Here is a 22,882-nt window from a genome sequence, read left to right on the forward strand (position 1 = left end):
AACAAGTGTAGATTTCATATGCAACTTCAAACTGTAACTTTAAATATATGTCAAGGTGTAGATTTTAAATACATGCAGTCTATTTTTAGTCAATTATATCTCCATAAGGTGGTTTAAAATCAGCATGATAGAGGGGACTCATAGATTAGGCTTCAAAGACAGAGCAGCCACACGCAGTGTGTGGATTTTGTATCTTGGTTCAAACAAGTCAGCTACTTAAAGAGATTCTGTAAACACCTAGGGAAATTGTAGTATAGTGTGAGTATTGGATAACGTTGATTAATCATTGTTACTCTTGTTAGGAAAGACAATGGCATCTAACAAAAGCCTGTGTCTATTAGAGGTGCTTAGTGAAAATTTTATGGGTGAAATTATGTGATGCTTGCGATATGCTTCAAAATCATGTAACACAACAAAGAGGGGAAACAGATGAAAAATAGAAGTAAAATACTGATAATGGAAGCCGGATGTTAGATACATAGGGAAGGCTTTATTAAATCATTCTCTGTTCTTTTGTGTGTTTAAAACTTTCCCCTAAATTCTTTCTTACGTGTTTCTATGGGTTTTTAACATTCTGAAGGTGTCCGTTGTTTTGGTCCTCGCCTTGCTCCAGCAGGAGCAGCATCTGCCTTTTCTCGCAGTGTAGGGCCTGGGTGTGTCTAGAGTGGTGTCTCCCTGATGTGCCTGGGACAGTCACGGTTTGTGCCCCTTGTCCCAGTGTGAATGTTCCTAGGGCCCTCGGATGCACAAAGTTTTCTAATTTGAACAGGAAAGCAGATGCTCACCTTAGTTTTCTTCACATACCTGTTCTTTACACCTGTTTATCTTTACTAGATTATTGCTTTGCCTGGAATCCCCTCCTACCCCTACACCCGGAACTCCCTCCTAACCCACGCCTTTCCCATCTAACCCCTTCCCATTCTTAGGCCAGGCCTCGGCTCCTTGAGACCTTCCCTGATGTTCCTCCCCTGCCTCGCCCCACCCCTCCTGGTCGCCTCCTCTGTGCTGCCACCTGGCCCTGGGCGTGCTTGAGCGTACACCATTAACGCAGCTGTTCCCAGTTCAGTGAGTTTTCCAGGGTAGGGATCACCATCTCTTCATCTGTGGGTTGTTGGTGCCAAGCAGTGCTAGCAGTGTCTGGGAGAATGTTGCATAAATCTAGCCTTGGAGATTCTCTGACCTCACCCTTAGAGATAATGAACACAGCTCAACCCTGGAAGGTAAGTACACCTTCCTAGGATTACAGAGAATGATAGCATAGCAGAGCCAGAAGTGGAGCTGTGACGCGTTCCTTCTCTTCACACTTGATGATGCGATAAGCAATTTCAAGGAGCAATCAAGGTTTCCCTTTACTAAGACAGCATTTACACACCTAATGGTGATCATTCCTTGAGCAGAATCCAAAAGCCATGGGGGCAGCAGGAGTGGCTCTGGAGTGTACAAGAAGTAGGTTTGATAATGCTGGGATATTTCAAATGTTTATTCGACCCTAAATGCAGCAATTATGACACTTAACTTTTTTACTGCTGGAGAATTGAAGACCTATATTTCTATATTTCTGTTGGACCTAACTGCATGTTCTAACACTTTTTACTTTTCAACCAGAATGCTGAATCTGTGATACAGCCACCAGTTTTTCTATTTTTTAAATTTTTTTATCATTCTCTTATACGTAGGACATGGAGAGGGATTAGTAAAATAGACTTTATACTTTTAATTGCTTGAAAATAAAGTACGTCATTCAGAGATCTTACACTTAATATCTGTTTTTATTTGTAATTTTCATAGCGTCGTCTTGGAGATGCAGCCAAGAAAGCCATCAGTAAATTGACAACCAGGACAGTAAAGAAGGGTGACAAGGTACAGTCATGAAATAACTTCAGCACCGTAAAAATTATCCAGCAGTTTTGTTTTTGTTTGGTGGGAGAGGACACACCCTAATTGTTTACATTTCATTAGTTAGATTTTCTCCAACTATACTACCTAATGCTTTATTTTAAATTACCTTCTTATAGTAACTCTAGCTGTGTTTTCCCGCAGAGTTTCCTTCTGCGAAAACCTAGCATACGTTTTCAGAGAATTCTAGTGGAACCATTTGTGCGTTAAAAAGCCAGGAGATGTGTTTTCTTCCTATATTTCCTGGGACGTTGCTATGTCTCTTTTGTTGTTTTATTTTTTCACTAGATACATGGAGAATTGAAGACCTGCATTTCTAGGGAGTTTCACCTAAAAAGGTGCTCTCTTTGCAATGGGTTGAGCAGTTTGAAAGAAGAGCAAAGTGTGTCAGGGTCATCCCTGCTGGCTTGGAGGACCAAGGGAGAGAGGCAGCGTCAGGATGCTGTGGCAGAGACCTCTAACTGACATCCTGCCTCAGAGCTCTAGTTATGGTAGAGCCCTGCTTCTCCACTAGAAGGACACAGTTGCATCTTAGTGCTGCCCTACATTCAGAGTATTCAAGGTTATCTAGAATGGGAAAATGGCATCTCAAAAGGCATAAAACCAAAACTGTCTCCTGCCCCACACCCAATTCTAGTATTTAAGCACAGACTTGTGCCTGGAAGGATAATTTCATATGATTCTCTGTCTTCCTAAGTTTTACCAATTTCTTGGACTTTACCCATTTTATTCCCATTGCCTTGATACCACTGTATCTAGTTGCCTTTGAAACAGCTTCAGAAGGTGGAGACATTCTTAGTGAACTTTATTGTATACCAAAGAAACAGAAAAGGGGGAAAATCACTTAAGAAAATATAAGCAGCATCAAAACAGCTTGCATTTCAGTGGCAGAGGAGTGGTAACCACGGTAACAGTGTAGATGCTTTCTTGGCCTGGCAGCCTCAGCTGCCACTTTAGTATGAAATTCCCTGGAGCGGATTTAACCTACCCGTCTTACTTTGTATCCCAGGCCAGCACAGTTATTTCCTTTAATTATTAAAGCCAATTCATCTTAGTTTGTACCTCCTAGACCTGGCAACAGTTGTCCACTGAGTTTCAGTCCAAGTGACACTGACACAGCAAATAGTCTGTTTTCTTGGCTTAGGTTCCTGGCATGTTTTGTTTTATGACAACTTTTGCAAAACCCCTTCTCAGTCCTAGGAGGAAGGAAATCAATTAATCTGGTGTCTGAATACCTGGCTGACTCTTTCTCACTCTTAATGAAGACCGAGTATTGAATTGAGCCAGTGACTCTTCTCCATCCCAAATCTGTGACCAGATTCACAGCTCCCATTCTTGGGTTGGGTTTCTAGACAGCAGTCTGCTGGGACTCAACTCACCATCTTTCCTGTCTGTACTTAGGTGTGTGTTTAAGCAAGTATCCTGGTGAGCTTCCAGACTGTGTCAGACATAGCAGTGAAACCTCTTCAGACCAATAAGTAATGCAGGGGGAATGAGGGATGGGGAGATCATGATGGTCCAAGCTGATTCTAACCTTGAAAAAATTAGAATTCCGACTTAATTTTTGTAAGACATATCATAACAGAATTAATATAGATTGTTAAAATTTTTAAAACAAAATAGATTGACTTAGACATAATTTGTGCCAATATAGTTAGGCAAATAAAAACAAATTAATTTTAATCATTTTTCACTTTATAACACTTGCTTACCATAGTAGCCACAGAAAGATTCTGAGCTGAACTGCATCCTAACCATTTATATACTTGCAGCGTGTGACTTTTGTTTCTGTACTTTTCATTTTAGGAAACTGACCCAGACTTTGATCATTGTGCAGTCTGCATAGAGAGCTATAAGCAGAATGATGTCGTCCGAATTCTCCCCTGCAAGTATGTCAACTTCATGTTTTTGAGAAAGAATGATATTAATGTGCTTTATATGCCTCCTTTTCGGAGTGGGCATCTCCCTTGCTTTTGAGCGCCACCCACCCTGTGGCTTTCTGGAGGCCAAGTCCGCTGTGCATTGCCGGCCACGGGGCTGAGGCCAGCAGGGAGTGGTGCTGTTCAGCAGGTGCAGGCTGCACAGCCTTCCTAGGTGTAGCCAGTATGCGACGTGGCACGCGGCCTCCAGACTCCCCAGACAGCCTAGGAGTGTTGAGGTTGAGAATTCTTGTTCTATGGCTTTGTTTATCTGTTTGTTTTCTTTTTTTTTTTTTTTTTTGAGACGGAGTCTTGCTCTGTCACCCAGGCTGGAGTATGCAGTGGTGCAATCTCAGCTCACTGCAAGCTCCGCCTTCCGGGTTCATGCTGTTCTCCTGCCTCAGCCTCCCGAGTAGTTGGGATTATAGGTACCCACCACCACGCCCGGATAATTTTTGTATTTTTAGTAGAGACAGGGTTTCATCATGTTGGCCAGGCTGGTCTTGAACTCCTGACCTCAGGTGATCTGCCTGCCTCAGCCTCCCAAAGTGCTGGGATTACAGGTGTGAGCCACCACACCCGGCCTGTTTTCTTTAAAGATGGGGTTCTCGCTATGTTGCCCACAGCTGAACACGAACTCCTGGGCTCAAGCAGTCCTCCTGCCTTGTCCTCTCAAAGTGTTGGGATTACAAGCATGAGCCACTGTGCTTGGAATTGTTTGGTGATTGCTGTGGGTTTCAAAAACAGCCCCTTGTTCCTCTCCATCTTAGACTATATCACTAGGCCCTTCAGTGAGACTTCCATGGAGCTCACCTGGCTCTGGGTACAACAACTCCAGGGACGTGGATTAAATCTTTTTCTAAACCTGGATTATGCAAAATGAAGAGAACTGATACCTGCTTTGTGCCTGCTGTGGTTCAGGCGCTCTGCTCTGAGCCGACTATACTCACTGTCTCCTATAATTCTCCCAGCAGTCCTAAGAGGGTGTTTTTCCCCCCATTGTACAGTGAAGGATGGTGAGCCAATAGCAGGTTCTAGGGTTGCACAATTCAGAAATGGCAGAGCTGTGTCAAGGCCTGCCTTTAATGTGGTGCTCCCCACATAGGACCAAGCCTCCCTCCATGAGGAGAGGACTCGCCTGTGCCTGGGTGCCCTGGAAACAGCATGTTGGTTTCTCCCATGGCCCCTCTCAAGCTTGGTAGCATGAAACTAAGATACACAGTTCTGAGTGTCAATTGGATAAATAGGAAATCACCTGCCAAGAAGCCTAAAACCAAAGAGTTTGCCTCTTCCTCCTCCCTTCTCTTTAAAAGACATCCACACAACTCCAGCCTTATAATATGGAGCATGTGAATTAATAAAATAATTGTGAGTTGTTATCTCCATGAGGCTACTGGTCTTATTTTACTTACAAAGTAATCTATTTTGAGTCTAGGAAGATCTGTTTTTTAAAAAATAAAAATCAAACTGAAGAAGAATTACATGTACTGAAACAGAAATCCAAGATTCTGGAAGTCCAGTCATTCTAGTTTACATGTAAAGGAAAATCTATAAAACTAAATGTAAGCTGTTCTCTAGAAAATTAAACGATGGAACAACCTGTCTTCCTTCACGTGCAGTCATTGACGGTCTAAATGTGAGGCTAAAGGAAATGCACACGCCAGTGCAAATCAGGAGAAGGGCCAGCGGGACACAGGGATGTGTCACCCACACTTGCCTGCTTCAACACTGGAATGACCAGGAGAAGCCAAGGCTCTCCAAATTCTGTCTTGCTATTTCAGCCCAGGATCCTCCAGAACCATATGGTACCTAAAAATAAGGGCCTCCAAAACTATTCATGGGTGTATTACCAGAATGAGGGGATCTTCCCCCAGGGGAGGCTCGGCCTAAAGTAGGTTATTCTGGGAGCTTAATCCCATTATCTTCATCCCTTCATGGTTGACTTTTCCACAGTTTCATTCGGAGTTATCTTTTTCCTTTTGTATAATTTTTATGTTTGTAGAGTTGGGGTCTCACTATGTTGCCCAGGCTGCTCTGAACCCCTGGCCTCAAGTAATCCTCCCACCCTAGCATCCTGAAGTGCTGGGATCACGGGCGTGAGCCCGACGTCTGGCCCTCTTTTTAAAATGTGGTTCACTGCTTTCCAGACCTGACTGTGCATCAGAGTCAGTGGGAGGCTTTCAGAAACATCCCGAGTGGAGGTCAGGCGTATGCACTTTAGTTATAAGTTCCTGCCCGATTCTGCTGCTGCAAGGCCACGCCCTCCACCAAGGTCCAGGCCATGGTTGATCTGAACCATTTCTGCGGCTGCACCTGCCACCATAGAAGGGGTTTGTGTTTGTGGTCCGCCTGTGAATGTTAGGGTTTTTGGCACACTTCACGGAATTTCGTTGCACTCTCTGTGGTACTGTTACTCGGTTGTCTTTCAGTACTGGGTCACTGTGTTACTAGCCGTGTTCACTGCCCTGGCTGAGTGTAGCGTTTTCCCTGTTGCTGTGGAACTGAGCGGCTGTTTGTTCCTCTTACACTCCACGCATCACCAAGCTGTAACTTTGCCTAGACTGCACCACACAGCCTGCGCAGCACAGCACCCCATCTCATTGCCATGCAGCGACAGTGCAATTATCAGGTGTAGCAAAAATTAACTTTACACATCAAGCAGGACTTGTGACGGTCTTTAACCTAGAGCAGCATTTCTCAGCCTTGGCACTGTTGATATTTGGGACCAGATCATTGTGTGGGGGTGTGGGCATGGCAGTGTCCTTGGCCTCTACCCACTAGGTGTCAGTAGCACCCACCTTCACACAGTTGTGACAACCAAAACTGCCTCCAGATGAGAACCACTGAGCTGAGGATGGCTATGCGCGGCTCTTCAAGCCTCTCCCCAGCAGATGCCACTCGCACAGCTACACCATCGCTCTCACCAAGCTGCTGCTTACAGAATTCCTTCTGCCTTGGGACGCCTCCCCGCCCCTATTGTCTTTGAAGCCCAGAGTCGGTGTTACCTGCTGTGGCTTCCTGTACCTCATGTTGCTAAGGGGTTCTGCTCCCTGACTGTCTTCCCACGGGACTCTGAACAGACTTGGCAAGACAGAGCCTCCTCGCCGGGCCTGCTTCTGCGCAAAGCCCTGCCCCCACCTGGCTGGCGCTCAGCATTCGTCACAGCAGCACCTGCGGGTGTGTTCATTCTACTTCAACGCCTTAACTCACGTGCTTGTTCTTCACTCTCAGAGGACCGCTTCACCATTGACTTCCCAGAGGAAGCAATGGGTAGAATTCCCTCAGCGTGCTGACCTGGGCGCAGGCTGGAGAGGCCATCTGCTGTGGTCCATGCCGCTCCTCCCCGCGCCGCTGCGTGCTCGCTGTCTCCCTTCCTTGGGGCCTTGTTCTGTTGGCTGGCTGCTCCTTCCAGTGTTCTGTCTCCACTCGCCGGCATCTCGTCACCCTCGCATTTCCCAGTCCAGTTTTTAAAACTCTCTTTCAAAGCCATCACCCTCCAAGTGCCGCCCCACAGCCTCTCCTGTCATACCTGCCCACTGCCTCTTCCCTCCGTGAGGGAGGGAGATGGGCCTGGACACCTTCGTGTCCATCTTTCCTTAACGATTCTCAAGCTCAGCTAGGACTGTGTGTCCAGCGCTGTCGAGCCTCTCGTGGATTGCCTGCTTCTTGCCACATGACCTTTCCTTTTCCTCTCTGTTGCACTATTTACTGTGGACAGATGGCAGTTGGCATGGCGGAGGGGCCCTCCTCCTCGGCTCAGTGATCACAGCCGATTCTCCTTTGGATGTTAGCCAGCAGGTCTTAGAAACTGAGGAACTGTCACCTCGTCTTATTTAGACCTCTTAAAGGTTGGCCATCGGAGTGTGTAGTAGTTAGAAGTACTTTTTCGGAAGTGGAGTGCTGCAGCACGGATGAACGTATGTTTCCATGCCACTTCAGGAGCTAAAGCGGGGGGCCGGCCGCTGCAGATGTCTGAGGCTCCACTGCAGCCGCGGGTCCATAGAGACAGTGACTGCTGCCAGCCCCAGCTAGCAGAAGAGAGTTCTTGTCTGGGACCTTTAATAATCCTGCCTCCTTTTATATTTGCCAGGTTCTTACTCGGCACCAAGAGGCTGCAGAGCTGTGAGAGCAACTCACCTTCAATATAGAGGCCTCCCCCCCGCCACAGCGCTCTTCTGCTCACTTAGTTTATGGCATGTGTGGGACATAGGAAAGGGGAGAGCGCTGAATTTCATGATTGCTGGGTTTGTTCCTTTCATGTTCTATTTGTTTCTCATTCTGTATCCCAAACTATTTCTCATAGGAATAAAGGACTTTGTTGAAGTTCGGTATGCTTGTGCTTTTCACGTTTCACTGTCCACATTACCTGCTTTCCATCCCGGTGCACCACCCACCCTGTGTGTGGCAGGCCTGTTATGCATTTATGTGTGTTTTTATCACGTGAGTGGGGAACTTCTTTTCAAGGCCCCACTTGCCCCAGGTGCCTCTTTCTGAGGCCTCCTGGGTGTCCATGGAGCACCTTCCATAATGAGAGCCCACAGCCACAGTGAGGGCAAGCATGGTCAGGCGTGCGGGAGTGTGGCCACGTGCTGGGGCCGCTCTGCCCGTGTGATGGCCCTACAGGTGCTCAGCCTTGGCACTTCTCTGAGTGGGCCACGCGCTGTGTTGCATTGACTGCTCCAAACACTTCCCAAGGTAGACGAAATGCCCCGGCCCAGTCCTTAGCTGAGACCTCTGCACAGCAGAAAGGCGGTTTGCCGAGCACCAGACTGTCGTAGCAGAACTTTGCCTAGAAGGGAAGGAAAGGCCACAGTGAGTTCAGTGAAAGTTGCACTGAAGAGACCAGCAGGAGGGTTAGATAATGGGTGATGAGGGAAAAAGGTGCCGTGTTGAGGGCAGCTGCCTGTGGAGATCACAGAAGAGACAGGAAGGAGAGGAGGGCCATGAGTGAAGAGAACAGCCACCCAGCTTTGTTTGTGGAAGCGAGGGATGTGCCGTGGGAGTTTGAGACTGAAGATCTCTGGGTGAGTTGCACAGAAGCTGGACTAGCGGGGAATTTGGAAAGACAATTAGGAAGGAAGGGTGTTTAATGCTCAGAGGTAGGGGTCAGGGGTAAGAGAGGGATGGGGTGGATGGAGAGCTCAAAGGAACTTTTTTTTTAAGACCAAAAATATTTCAGATTTTCATTAGCTAAGGAAAGGAGGTTTTCTAAATGCGTCACCAGAGAACCAGGTGGTCTTTTTTGTTTTTCTTCGTAGTACCCCACAGTCTAGAGGAGAAATTTTTAATTGTTTAGTAAAACAGAGGGGCAGGCACTTCTTTTATATCAATAATCCTAGAAGGAAGCAGTTACTCAAGAACCCAAACATATTTATAACTAATTTCAGGTTAAAGAAACAGGCAGAGAACACTGAACTCATGCAGCTTTAAAAATGAAATACGAGGATTATACGATTTGGTTTTTTCTGAATAGTAAGAGAAAAGAAAGACAGGACAATAAGAAAAGGGAAAAGCAAAAACTGGCCCCAGTAGGGAGCACCAGAGCCACACCTCCATCCCCCCAGGTGGCTGCTGCGGCTTTACCAGGTCTCCACCAACAGTTCAGCAAGCCCAGCCACCCCCCACCCTCATCTGGATACCTCTCACTCCCGCACCAGAGCCCTGATCAGAAGTCACGGCACCTAGGCCTCCCCCGACCCCCAGCGGGATACCTCCCATTCCTGCACCAGAGCCCCGATCAGAGGTCACAGCATCATATCTCTTCCATTACCTGTCAGCCAAGTCCCATCATCCACCCTGTGTAGGCCTGACCTGCAGCACCTTCCCGGCCACCCCACCATAGCGCTAACCCAGTGTACAGGTCCGTACCCCTCCTGAAAGTGTATGCAAGGTACTAGGCATTTGCGTCCCTGTGACTTTTTAGAGGGAGGTTCTGTAACTTCTGTCAGATCTAAGGGAGTTTGTATCCCCCAAAAGGGTTAAGAAGCCTGTTGTGGTCTTTGCTGGTCAGCAGCCAGCATTAGTGCAGTTGACCCTGCTGGAAAGTCCAGCTGGCCCTGGGGACACCCTGGAGTAAGGAACCGCTCCACACACGCAGGCTATGAGTAACAAGACATAATGCCTTAGGTGTACTGAATGTATCTGGGGCTTACCTATGGTTTGGTGGGTCTCCAGCCCTTAAGTGAAAGCTTTAAGGTTTAAATAAATGCCTTCAGCGGTGATGGTTCTGGTTATTTCATTGTCTGTGAATTTAAGACTAGATTGATAAATTCATTCTTCAAGATCTTTACTCTTGTCCCCAAAGAAGTGTGTATAAAGCCATCAAACAGTGATAGGCAGACGTGTGTGTATATTGTTGAGGCCGAAGTTGTCAGCGTGAATGTTTGTTCCAGATCCCAACAGAAACTGAGTTCTCTAGACTTCTTTCTATAAATCAAAACTGCATTTTTAAACAGCTATAAATAACATTAACTTAGAAATTGATAATCAGAGTTGTAAAGGTATATACCATGATTCAATTTGGCATCTTACTTAAAAATTTTATCTTGGCTGGGTGTGGTAGCTTGTGTCTGTAATCCCAGCACTTTGGGAGGCCGAGGTGGGCGGATCATGAGGTCAGGAGATCGAGACCATCCTGGCTAACACGGTGAAACCCCGTCTCTACTAAAAATACAAAAAATTGGCCAGGTGTGGTGGTGGCGGGCGCCTGTAGTCCCAGCTACTCGTGAGGCTGAGTCAGGAGAATGGCGTGAGCCCAGGAGGCGGAGCTTGCAGTGAGCCAAGATTGCACCACTGCACTCCAGCCTGGGCGACAGAGCGAGACTCCATCTCAAAAACAAACAAAAATTTATTTTATCTTATCCCAAACTCAGATTAGTGTTTCTTCCAAAGCTGCCCTGAACGTCTGTCCTGCCACCCACTTTCTCCCTGTTTGGCCAGGACTCTGGAGCTTCAGAAGGCTGCTGGGCCGGGTGCTAGAGTTTGAGAAGTAATTTCTGCAGCTCCTGCAGTCTTTCTTCCCTTCCAGAGGGCACAAGTTCCTTTTTATAAGAATGCAAAACCCTCTGTGACTGACTTATTTCCAGTCACAAGGATGTGACTTTCTACTTTCCTAAATAAGAGAGAAAATCACCCATCCTCCCTCCCCCTTTAACATTTCAGCTTAAAATTGCTGAGTGTTCCTTGAATCTAGGCACAGTTTACCCCTTAAAATAGTTTCAACTTCCCTGTAGCTTTTATAAACATTCAACATAAATTGCTTAGAAGTTTTTAAAAATGATGTTTTAAATGACATTCAAACAGGGTTCCATAAAACTAATAACTGTACAGAGAACTCTTTTCACTTAGCCATGATTTAATATCTTTTTGAAATTCCATTTTTCTATGTTAGCTATTGTAGAAAGCATAACTGGTTTATAAGGTGCGATTATTTTCATCCTTAATAAATTTTCTAAGTTTCCATTAGTCCTTTTTGGAATTTGGTAAAATAAAAGGTCCAAACAACCAAATCCTACTTACCAGTTCTCACACAGTGTTGTACATATGAGGTTGGGCTCAGGAGATTTTCTGCAAGTTATATTTTAATAAATTCCCAATATTTGTCTCTTGGGGCTTAAAATATGTCCTGAAAGGGGGAAAAACAGACTAACTAAAAATTCCCTTTCTTTCCATTTTGGCCTCATCAGTTTCTTGGTATGTAATTTGTGACATAACTCTCCATTATTTTATAGGCATGTTTTCCACAAATCCTGCGTGGATCCCTGGCTTAGTGAACACTGTACCTGTCCTATGTGCAAACTTAATATATTGAAGGCCCTGGGAATTGTGGTATGTTTCCTATTTTATTTGTTATCCCTTTTGTATATTATTATATGTATGTGTAATACAATATAACATAATTGGCATAATAGGAGGCATGACTAAGATGCACAAGAAAACACTGGCTATATTTGCCAAGTAACCATGTAAGCCCCACAGGACCTTTTTTCCAGATTACTGAGAAATCTAACCCATCTCAGAGAACTCCTGGAAGAGAAGGTAAATAACTGTACTAGGCCTTTTTTTTCTTTTTTTAAATTTAAGAGACAAGGATTCACTCTGTGGCCCAAGCTGGAGTGTAGTGGTGCAATCATAGCTTACTGTAGCCTCCAACTCCTGGGCTCGAGCAGTCCTCCCACCTCACCTTCTGAGTAGCTGGGACTACAGGCATACACCGCCATGCCTGGCTAACTTTTTTGTTTTTGTTTTTTTGAGAGGGAGTTTTGCTCTTGTTGCCCAGGCTGGAGTACAATGGCACAATCTTGGCTCACTGTAACCTCTGCCTCCCAGGTTCAAGCGATTCTCCTGCCTCAGCCTTCCAAGTAGGTGGGATTGCAGGTCCCTGCCACCACCCCCGGCTAATTTTTTGTATTTTTAGTAGAGACAGGGTTTCACCATGTTATCCAGGCTGGTCTCCAACTCCTGACCTCAGGTGGTCCACCCGCCTTGGCCTCCCAAAGTGCTGGGATTACAGGCGTGAGCTGCCGTGCCTGGCCACTTTTTTATGTTTTGAAGAGACAAGATGTTATTCAGGCTGGTCTCAAACTCCTGGCCTCAAGTGATCCTCCTGCCTCAGCCTCCCAAAGTGCTGGGATTACAGGCGTGAGTCACCACACCTGGCATTGTCCACTTTGAAAAGGGCGCTTCTATTGGTTGATGAGTATGGAATGAAGAAAGAGAGGACATGATTTTTCTTCATTCCACTCTCTTTTTTAGAAGGCAGGCTGTATGCTGTTGACTGTGTTCCAGTCGTAATCTCCTCCGTGCTTGGCATAATATAAAACTATGTCATTGCTTATGTTCTTTAGCCTGAAGTTTGCCTTTGATGTCCTGGGGGTTGGCAAGTTGCAAGTAGAGAAGGCAGGCAGTGACTGGAGCCCAAGGAGGACTGTTGACAACCACAGCCTGGCAGGGGCCGTCGCCAGGCGTGCCAGAGTCTAACCGTGGCAGGTGCCAGGTCAACACCGACTTGAGTAACCAAGGACCTTGGTTAGTCCTTGCTTAAGAGAAGCATGTATATCCAGAGTTATGCCTTTTATCAGAAAATAACATAGTTTTTGGTCTCAAAAAAGAATGAGAGAATAATCTCCTTATGGAACAAAAAGTTTAGTTTAATCCAACAGATGAACTCATTTTAGCTTGCAACCCAAAGAAGATCGAAGTCATCTTATTTTAAGTATACTGTCAAACACAGTTTCAGTGTATACAGTTGGGCAGTAATGCCCCATTTGTCCTTTGTCTCCAGAGATCATGTCAGTAGTGATGGGATTTCTCAAAGTATCAGGCGTTACTGACACCGTGGACTGGATGATCCCTTCTTGTGAGGGCTGTTCTGTGCATTGTAGACTGTTCAACAGCGTCTAAATGCTAGTAGCATAGCACCACAGCCACAACAGTCAGAAATGTCTCCAGACATTGCCAGATGTCCCCCAGGGAGCAAACTCACCCCCATTTCGGATTGGTCTAACATAGACCATCTGCCATAATGCCTGGCACAGTGTAGAAACTTTCTTTTTTTTTTTGAGACAGAGTCTCCCTTTGTCACCCAGGCTGGAATGCAGTGGTGCGATCTCAGCTCACTGCAACCTCCACCTCCCGGGTTCAAGCAGTTCTCATGCCTCAGCCTCCCTTGTAGCTGGGATTATAGGCACCCACCACCACACCTAGCTAATTTTTGTGTTTTTAGTAGAGACGGGGTTTCCCCATGTTGGCCAGGCTGGTCTCAAACGCCTGACCTCAAGTGATCTGCCCTCCTTGGCCTCTCACAGTGCCGGGATTACAGGCCTGAGCCACCATGCCCGGCCAACAGTGTAGAAACTTGAAAAACAGTAACTTAGCCTCTGCTGTTACCGCTAGCTGCCGCCTTCTTTTTTTGTCTGTTTGGTAAGGTTTTTTTTGTTTGTTTGTTTGTTTTGAGACAGAGTCTCGCTGTGTCGCCCAGGCTGGAGTGCAGTGGTGCGATCTCGGCTCACTGCAGGCTCCGCCTCCTGGGTTCATGCCATTCTCTTGCCTCAGCCTCCTGAGTAGCTGGGACTACAGGCACCCGCCACCACACCCGGCCAATTTTTTGTATTTTTAGTAGAGACGGGGTTTCACCATGTTAGCCAGGATGGTCTCGATCTCCTGACCTCGTGATCCACCCGCCTCCGCCCTGATGTGCTGGGATTATAGGCGTTAGCCACCGCGCCCAGCCTGTTAAGTATATTAAATGCTAATACTTTTCTCCTCTGTTTATAACAAAAATCCTTCTAAAATGTATTGCCGGTTATCATTGGATCCTTAAATGTAATGAACTTAAAAAAACCTCTTCTAACTGGGTATGAGTCTAAGCATCACTTAGTCCACTGTGTTTTGCTTTTTTAAATAAGGCTTTGAGATGACCTGAAACAGTTCTTTTGCCCAGGAAGCCATTAGTTCCAGGTTTGATTGGCTGAAACTTCTGTCTATAAACATAAACTTCTCACAACCACCCTTCCCAGCCATGCTTCTCATGTGCTGCCTGCTGCTACCTACCAGCTGAGAGAACCAAAGGTTGTTAGGTAAACAAATATCCACATTGTTACAACGGAAGACTTTTGGTGCTCACTTTTTAATTGGTAGACTTTGGCCCCAAGCAGCTCTATACCTCTCCCTCAGGATTAGGTGCTTAGGTTTTGAAACAGATCATTTTCTTGTAGTTCAAAAGTCTTTTCAACTTTGACCTACTCTTGGTTTTATGCTTTTCTTGTGTTTAAAGGCAGACGATACTTAAAAACTGACTACCAGATAAATGGGGCTTTCAGAGAAGTTAGTAGGATGAAAGAGGTGTTTTCTATTACCTGGGATTCTTCAACATGGACATTTACCATGAAGCAAAGTAATAGTTTTCTCTTTTAAACTGGATGTTTGCTATCTTTATGTTAATGATTACGACTCCCTGTGCCTGTGGGCCATGACCAGTTTTCTCTGATCTGCAATGAATTTTGGTTTTCCTTTGTACCATTTCTGAGAAGAGATCTCTGTGCCTTTTGAAGAAAAACTCTTAGGGTGAGAGAAGAAGGAGTAGGTAGGTGGGCAGATAAATGAGAGGACATCACAGGGAAAGAACTTGGTAAGGTCTTTGCAACAGGGCGTCAAAGTTTAGAATCTTTTTCAGAATCGTATGAAAGGATGTGTTTTCCTTACAATTATTTTTAACCTGGAAATATTTTGCAGCCGAATTTGCCATGTACTGATAACGTAGCATTCGATATGGAAAGGCTCACCAGAACCCAAGCTGTTAACCGAAGATCAGCCCTCGGCGACCTCGCCGGCGACAACACCCTCGGCCTTGAGCCACTTCGAACTTCGGGGATCTCGCCTCTTCCTCAGGACGGGGAGCTCACTCCGAGAACAGGAGAAATCAACATTGCAGTAACAAGTAAGTGGGGGCCTCCGCTCAGGCACAGGGCATGTGGCTGCCTATGTGGGCATTCGGGACCATCAGGAGAGTCAAGGCACTCGCCTCAGCCTGCAACACAGACTGTAGCCAAGAAAGTGATATGTGTTGCTGTTAAAACAGGTATTTGGAAGAATGAAACTTTATTTCTGATAAGTAGCTGGTGTGTGTTTGTATAATTAATAGGAATAGCTGCATTTGATGAGTAGCTGTTCAGAGGTCTATCTTAGTCGCTATTTTATAAACCTTGTTTTGAAATCATTGCGTTACAAACAGGCATTTAAAGGGAGATGCTGGAAGGTGACATAGGCCCCAGGATGCTGTGAGCGCTGGTGCTCTCCACCTCCGGGGCTACAGGCTACTTAGTGGGAAATTCATCTGGAATTTGAACCTAAAAATTCACCGTTCTTGGAACACAGCCTGTTGCGCACTTTATTTTACATCTTTTATGGAAGTTTGGTCTCTTGGCACTTAACTCTTTGGTATTGTACATGAGGTAGGAGAAAAGCCAAAGGACAATCTGCCTGAAAAAAAATGCCGTGAGCTAGTTATGAACGTCTTCACATTGCACTGTCGACTGGCAGGAGAGAAATGCTGAGTGTTTTGATGGCGGTACCTCAGGACAGTGTGAGTGAGCCGACAGCGTGTGTGGGGGCATCATAGACATTCAGCCCTCAACAAGCCAGCTCTTCTCTTCACTTCCATTCTTTACCTGTTACTTTCATCTAACAACCTTTCACCCATCTTCCTGGTCGCTGCTCTGCTGTCGCCTTTCCCAGCACCTGCTGCTGCTTGCCTAGCGCATCATGCCCTGAGGCTCGTGGGACCCCACTCCAGTCTGGGAGTCGGTGAAATGGATGACACTGTTGCAAAATGTTTCTCCTCACATGTTAAGACTTGTGTGGTCTGTTCAGTCAAAGTATTCATGTTTTTAACCAACCAGACATTATTATTAGAAAATGATTCCCCAGGTTGTATTCTGTCATCTGTGTAAACTCAGGGAGCCTTCATTCAGTTATGCAATAGGGAAAGCTGTGCTTTGAGTGTAGTTTGGCTCATTTCTCACCATCTCTCAATGATTCGTTTAATAGCCTTTCATGGTTTTCTTACTTTGGCGTTGAGGTTTTATGGTCTACAGTTTTAAAACTTGATTGAGTAGTAATAAAGGACACAAAGGTTGTTGGTTTATTAGTGAGTTTTTCAGGTCCTTCATTGATCAAACATTTATTGAGCACCTACTACTTACTACATTAAGTACTGATCCTGTTATATTTTATGTAGAAATGTCCTTTCAAAATCTTATGCTTTGATGATAAAAAAGATTACTTCATATACCAAATTAGTCACCTTTAGCAGAATTTACACATGATGTTAATAGATAAAATTCATGTGATTGAACTAAACCACAGCTACCTCTGCTTTCCCTCCGAAGCCCTGTAGCACCATAGCAACCACAGTGCATCCAGCTGGCACCCACTGTGCAAGGCACTGTGCTAAGTAGGCACTGGGGGCAGAGGTAGCCAGGCCTGCTGCAGGGGGGCACTGTGGAAATGCCACCAGCATATTGGGTGTTTTATGATGGTGTTTACTTCCTTTTGTTACTAGTTTTTAAGATTGCAATCACACACACACACACACACACACACACACACACACACACACACACAAAGACATGCAAATATGGGATGGTATACTCAGAATTTGGAAACATAGATGTGATGAAGTTCTCCAAGGTAGTCTGCATATCATATAAAAGGCTCCAAGAAGGAAAAAGAGGATACTGTGTTAAGTTCCTTGATGGTGATGACATTCGGCTCTTGTTTTTTTTAAATGCCATATACATTTTCCCTAACTTAAAACATTACAGGTAAAAATGGTGGGTTTTATACGTGTTCTTAAATGGTCATGCTGATTACATAAAAAGCTTCAATCTACTGATGAGGAAGTTTGTAATTTGAGAGGCAGTGGCTGCACTGATGTCTAAAAGGTAGGGGTTTACTAAGCATTTTAATAACATAAGCTAAGGTGGTAGAGCACTCTCCGGACCGAAGTCCCCAGGACAGTGCTGCGTGACCTTTTGAAAGTCACCACCTTTAAAATCTAACAGAAGTATGTTTTCTAGAAAAATGCCTATGCACACACAATTTTCCATGCAGGGTTAGGATTTGTGGAACCCAGATTGAGAAACACACGTGTTATATACAGCGTGTGCATAAAACATTTGGCAGTCCATGTGTAAGTAGTTCTCTCTGCCTTCTTGCAGATATATAGGTAATTTTATTGTATGACATTTTGTTAAAACAGCCCTAGTCAGTGTATACTCGAAGAAATATTTTATAGTTAAGACTTTTTAGCAAGTGAGATTGGTTCTTCGGTTGTGTTCGAGGTTCTCAATAAATACTGTTTTTAAAATGTTACCTTGACAACATAGGCTCTGAAAAGGTAAGGGAGAATATCTGGGTGGAGAGAGAGACAGGCGAGATAAACATCCTTATTGTCGTAAGCACCAGAGGTTTTCAGCTCCGTGGTGGCCAAGTACCCGGTCAGTCGCCCGCCCCTCCTACTCCTGCTTGTCACAGCCCGAACAGCCAGTGCTGCCCCTCGGCAGTGGGGTTGGGAAGAGTAGTTTCTACTTTCTTGAGACAACAGTGAGATGTCCGTTTTACTCCCTAAATATCCTAAGTAAGCCCATGCATAAGAGAGAAGAATGTAGCCGTGGATGCCGTGGGAGGCCGGCTCGCAGACGGCTGGGAGCACCCACAGGACCTGGAGAACTGCTGCTCCGTGCTCCTCAGCCTTTGACTAAGAATGAAGGCCCTGCAGAAATGACAGAATGAAGAAGGAAAGAAGGTTATAAATACGCTTAGTCTACTTTACTGTCATTTACATTAACAATGAAAAAAATCTGTGTCCATGTGCAATTTTATATACATATTTTCACCACACACTTTTTGGTGGCTACACTCCTCACAGACCTCAGGACCTAAATGGAAGAAATGGTTGGGCCGTGCTTTCCTTTCTCCCTTGCAGCTTTCACCAGTACTTCCACTAACCTTCTCCAGTTAGTAGCTCTCTGGCAAACCTCCTGCTTCACTTCCTTGGGCCAATCTTGGCTTACACCTCCGTTGACGTCTGCTTCGTTGCATTTGAGGGAAATGTTGGCATCGATTTGACTTAAACCTTCTCCCCAGAGTGATTTCCTCCCTTTCCTTTGTCAACAGAAGAATGGTTTATTATTGCCAGTTTTGGCCTCCTCAGTGCCCTCACACTCTGCTACATGATCATCAGAGCCACAGCTAGCTTGAATGCTAATGAGTAAGTAACAAATTGTTTTTGGATTGCATGTGCCAGATGATCCCAAGAAAACCCATGGAGCAGTTTTCATGAAGATGGTGAGAACTGGCTTTCCACCAGTTTCACGCTGATCCTGATGGGATCATGTCTAGCAACATACTTTTATTTCATGAGCATATATTTTTAGTCAGTAACACAGATTGGGAATTCATCTTATTCAACAAGAGCAGCCCATTTGAGAAAAGATCCAGAGGTTTTCATTAGCCACAGGCTTGGAATGAATCAGCAGTGTAGCACAAATGGCAAAGGAACAGTATAGTCTTAGAGTGCAAAAGGCTGCCAGTGTCCTCATCGCTGACGGGAAGAGCCCACTTTGCGTTCCTCACACACATCTGGAGCCTTGCGTGTCTAGCTTCTGGGGAAGCCCTGGCAGCCATGCCTGTGGTCAGGACCAGTGCCTTGGGTAGTTGGCCTGCAGGAAAGAAGCAATGTAAAAGACCCGCTGTTTCCAGATGTTAGGACAGCTGTGAGGAGGAAGAGAAGATAAGTCTGAGCGCTGTCTCCATGAGCAAAATGGCGACCAGAGAGCAGGCTCCATGACTGCAGGCTTCACCCCAGTCAAAGGAAGGACATCTGTCGGTGAGGTTGGTTAGTGGCAGGATGGTTTGCTGCAGGGCACGCCCAGGACTGGGAAGGCAGGCAGAGGCTGGATGTCACTTGTCAGGGGTGCTGTAGTGAGGTGTTTTCAGAGGATGGAGGATTGGGCTAGATGACTGTTCTGGTCCATTTTGATCCAATGCTGTTCCAAGAGTAGCTTTCCATAGAGATAAGGTATAGAAAGGGTTTGTTTATTTTTGCTTTGTTTTGTTTTGTTCTAAATTTTGGACATTTACTGAGGATATCATTCAGTCCTTTCTTTTACTGATATTCATGAAAACTAATTAGAGATGAAAGCAACCCTGGAGCCCTGCCCACATTTGAACCTAGATTGGTTTGGGTGGAATTCACGTGATCTCCATATGCAATTATGTCCTGATACTTTAATTGATGAGTAATAACCAAACTGATTACCTCATGCAGTTGATTTAATTGACTGCCCATTGTCTGGCTATAGAAACAATGGGCAAGTGGCCTCCACTTGCAGTGGCATGTGTTATTCGATCTAACCTGATCTGCGGCCTAGATACTTGCAAGAAGTGCCCGCTGGCATCTGTGAGCCATACATGTTGGGGCTCACAGATGTCAGGGTCGGGTGGCATTCCCCAGCCTTCAGAGGAGCACTGCACCTCATCCAGCAGGTGAACCACTAGCCGCTGCTGTTGGCCACCCATGCAGTTTTCCTTCAGCATGGCGCACCTAATTCCTTAGACTCTAGGTCACACACACCTGGATTTGACTCTCAGCTCCTCCATTTTTCAGTTGTAAGACCTGGGCAGTTACATTTATTTGAAGCTCCTTGTAGTCATTCATAAACAGATAATGCTAGGACCATATCGCAGGGTTGTTATGAGAATCAGCCTATAAAATGCTTAGCACAGTGCCTGGTACATAAGAAGTGCTCAATAAATGTTAGCCAAGCCAATGCCACTGCAGTGCCATTGAAGTTCTGTGAGTCAGATGACCATCTGCCTTTATTGTCTGGGAAGTGAATTTAATTTCTTCCATGAAATAGGACACAGAACCATAGTAGCTCTGTGAGTAGCTATGATTCAAACCTAATTTTAGAGGGAAACGCTTATTTCACCCACAACCACCTCTTTTGCTTACTCCCATGCTAACCCATCAGGCAAGATAGTAATACAAGCCTACTTCTTAAAAAGTTCACAAATGAGTGATAACCAGTACAAGCAAATAATTACACTAGGCACTTTCTGGGAATTACTGGGTAGTTTAATAGTCACCTGACTGCCACTCAGAATCTGTCTGATGTTCAATTCATGCATCAGATTAAAATGAGAGTGCTCAGCAGACATGTTGCCTATTAGAAATCATAGTATCTGGGCCATAATATTTTAGTTCCATGCCTGAATGCCTGCATGACTCAGAATCTAAGTCATGGATCTTAGATCCGTGCCTTAGTTCAACCCTTCTCCCATTAGCAGTTGTAGAGGGTTGATTTCACAGTTGCTCATTTGGTTATTATTTCTGTGCCTTCAGTCAAAACCACTGAAGGACAATATCCACGATCCCATTTAGAGAGAAAAATGGAGAGAGAGTGTGTGTGTGTGCGTGTTGTGTATGCACACATGTGGATACAATCAAGGATGGTCACCAGAATATGAATGGTGGTTATCTTACTTTAGAATCTGGGGCAACGTCTTCTTCAATTTGTGCTTTTATGTGTTGTGTTTTTTTTTTTAACAGTAAGCATGAATTACTTAATCTTTTTAAAGGCAGTTTTTATTGTGGCAGATGATAGGAAAGATAATAGTACTCTTACCCAGTGTCTTTTTCTCAAACATATCAATGAAAAATGCCTACTGATTTTATTCCAGAGAAAAGTTTACTTTAGCAAATAAATTTGTAATTATTCTTTATTAATGAATTTTTCAACATCTATTTTATTTCTGTTTTTGCCTTTATCTACCAATAAACTTACAACCAAAATAAGATTTTTTTTTTCACCTTAATTGCCCTGGCTTAATTTTCTGGGTAACCTCATCCATTTGTAAGATAGTCATATATAAATAGATTTCATCTCTTGGCATTTTAATGACCGTCCGAAAATTGATACTAAACTCTGTACCTCTGTGCATATGCCTACTAGAATAGTTTACCTTTCTGGCAGTGTTACTAGTCACTGTTCTTGTGTATTACTATTCGAGCAAGTCCTTGACCCTGTCTACTCACTGTTGAAACCCTGTGGGCAAGATGTAAGGGCAGTGTGTGGGACCCAGGTGGTCCGGGGTCCCCTGTCATGGGTGGGTTGCTAACTACACAAGGAGGATCCCCACAAGGGGTGCAAGCCCCCATCCCTCCCTCACCATGCTCGGTGCACTTACCAAGGGCTTGGTGCTGTTGGCTTCAATCAGAAGTCCATCAAAAAGCCCATGTGTTTGGAGTCACTGCCCTACTGTTACGGTGAAATACTATTTATGTAGTACTGCGACTGATTATACATTAAATTTTTTTGACACTGCAAACAGATCTGGTAAATTTTGAAACTTTGCAAATATAAACAGGATGGTAGTCAAAGAAACGAATAAATGCAAGGTAAATATATTTACATATTGGCTTCTCATACCTTGGTTTCTTAGTACCTAGGTAAGCGAGGTTACTGAATTTCAATTCCCAAAAGAGGTCTTCTGCTCTACTTGGCTGTTCATATAAACCTTGTGAAATGTCAACATTTACCAACTGATATTTGTGTCACTCTAGTTTTCCCTCAAAATAAGAAAAATAAATATTTTTATTAATTTTATTTGAGGAACATATACAAATATGTAGTAGAGATTTTAAGTTTAATGGGAGGCATGACTAGGTATCCCCTAGAGCCCTTTTCCCGTTGCTAGATTCTGATTCATAGAAATTATGTTCTAAGATTTGCAGAGAACGGTAGCTCATTATTCAAGATTCAGAAAAATCTTGGCATGGGGAAAGGAATCTGAAGTGGTAAAGGTGACAAAATAACTAGAGCAAATGATCCAGTGGCATAACCTGAGATCAGGAAGCCCTGGCTTCTTGTAGCAGGTCCACCAGGAAGCTCCCGGTAATCCTCCTCTTAGTGTAGTAGTAGAAATTTATGTATATAAACTCCTTTATTTATACAAAAAGAGTGATGTTTCTATTTTACTCTCAGTATTTCTGAATTATTTTGCTCAGTACTCTTTTTTTTTTTTTTTTTTTGAGATGGAGTCTCGCTCTGTTACCTAGGCTGGAGTGCAGTGGCGCCATCTCAGCTCACCACAACCTCCACCTCCCGGGTTCAAGCAATTATCTGCCTCAGCCTTCTGAGTAGCTGGGATTACAGGCACCCGCCACCACGCCCGGCTAATTTTTTTGTATTTTTAGTAGAGATGGGGTTTCAGTATCTTGGCCAGGCTGGTCTTGAACTCCTGACCTTGTGATCCACCCGTCTCGGCCTCCCAAAGTGCTGGGATTACAGACGTGAGTGCTTAGTACTCTTAAAAAGGAATATTGAGAAACTAGCACACTCAACATAAAAGGGTCTGAAAATTTAATTATTTCATGTCTTGGGGATGCTTGGTTTGGAAGAGAGGGGACCGGGTAAGATGAGAGCTGTTTCCAGGTGTTTGAAGGACTCTTAAAGATGAGAATAACAAAGATGAGAATAACTACTGTTTATTGAATGCCTACC

The 22,882-nt window shown here is 44.7% G+C and overlaps 1 protein-coding gene across 3 annotated transcripts in view; it reads left to right on the top strand.

Moving 5' to 3' along the window:
- The window catches only part of RNF130 (ring finger protein 130), a 151,771-nt gene that overhangs the window by 89,352 nt on the left and 39,537 nt on the right, over positions 1-22,882 (top strand). For 2 of the 3 annotated variants that reach the window (XM_030824275.1, XM_030824284.1), the window contains exons 4-7: positions 1,789-1,860; positions 3,703-3,785; positions 11,546-11,642; positions 15,048-15,252. In XM_030824275.1, coding sequence (XP_030680135.1) covers positions 1,789-1,860; positions 3,703-3,785; positions 11,546-11,642; positions 15,048-15,252 — 457 coding nt within the window. Of the gene's footprint in view, positions 1-1,788; positions 1,861-3,702; positions 3,786-11,545; positions 11,643-15,047; positions 15,253-18,491; positions 18,586-22,882 lie in introns of all 3 variants that reach the window. The other variant, XM_030824267.1, reaches the window with a different exon arrangement.

Source organism: Nomascus leucogenys, chromosome 2 (genome assembly GCF_006542625.1).
Source record: "Nomascus leucogenys isolate Asia chromosome 2, Asia_NLE_v1, whole genome shotgun sequence".
Lineage (NCBI taxonomy): Eukaryota > Metazoa > Chordata > Mammalia > Primates > Hylobatidae > Nomascus > Nomascus leucogenys.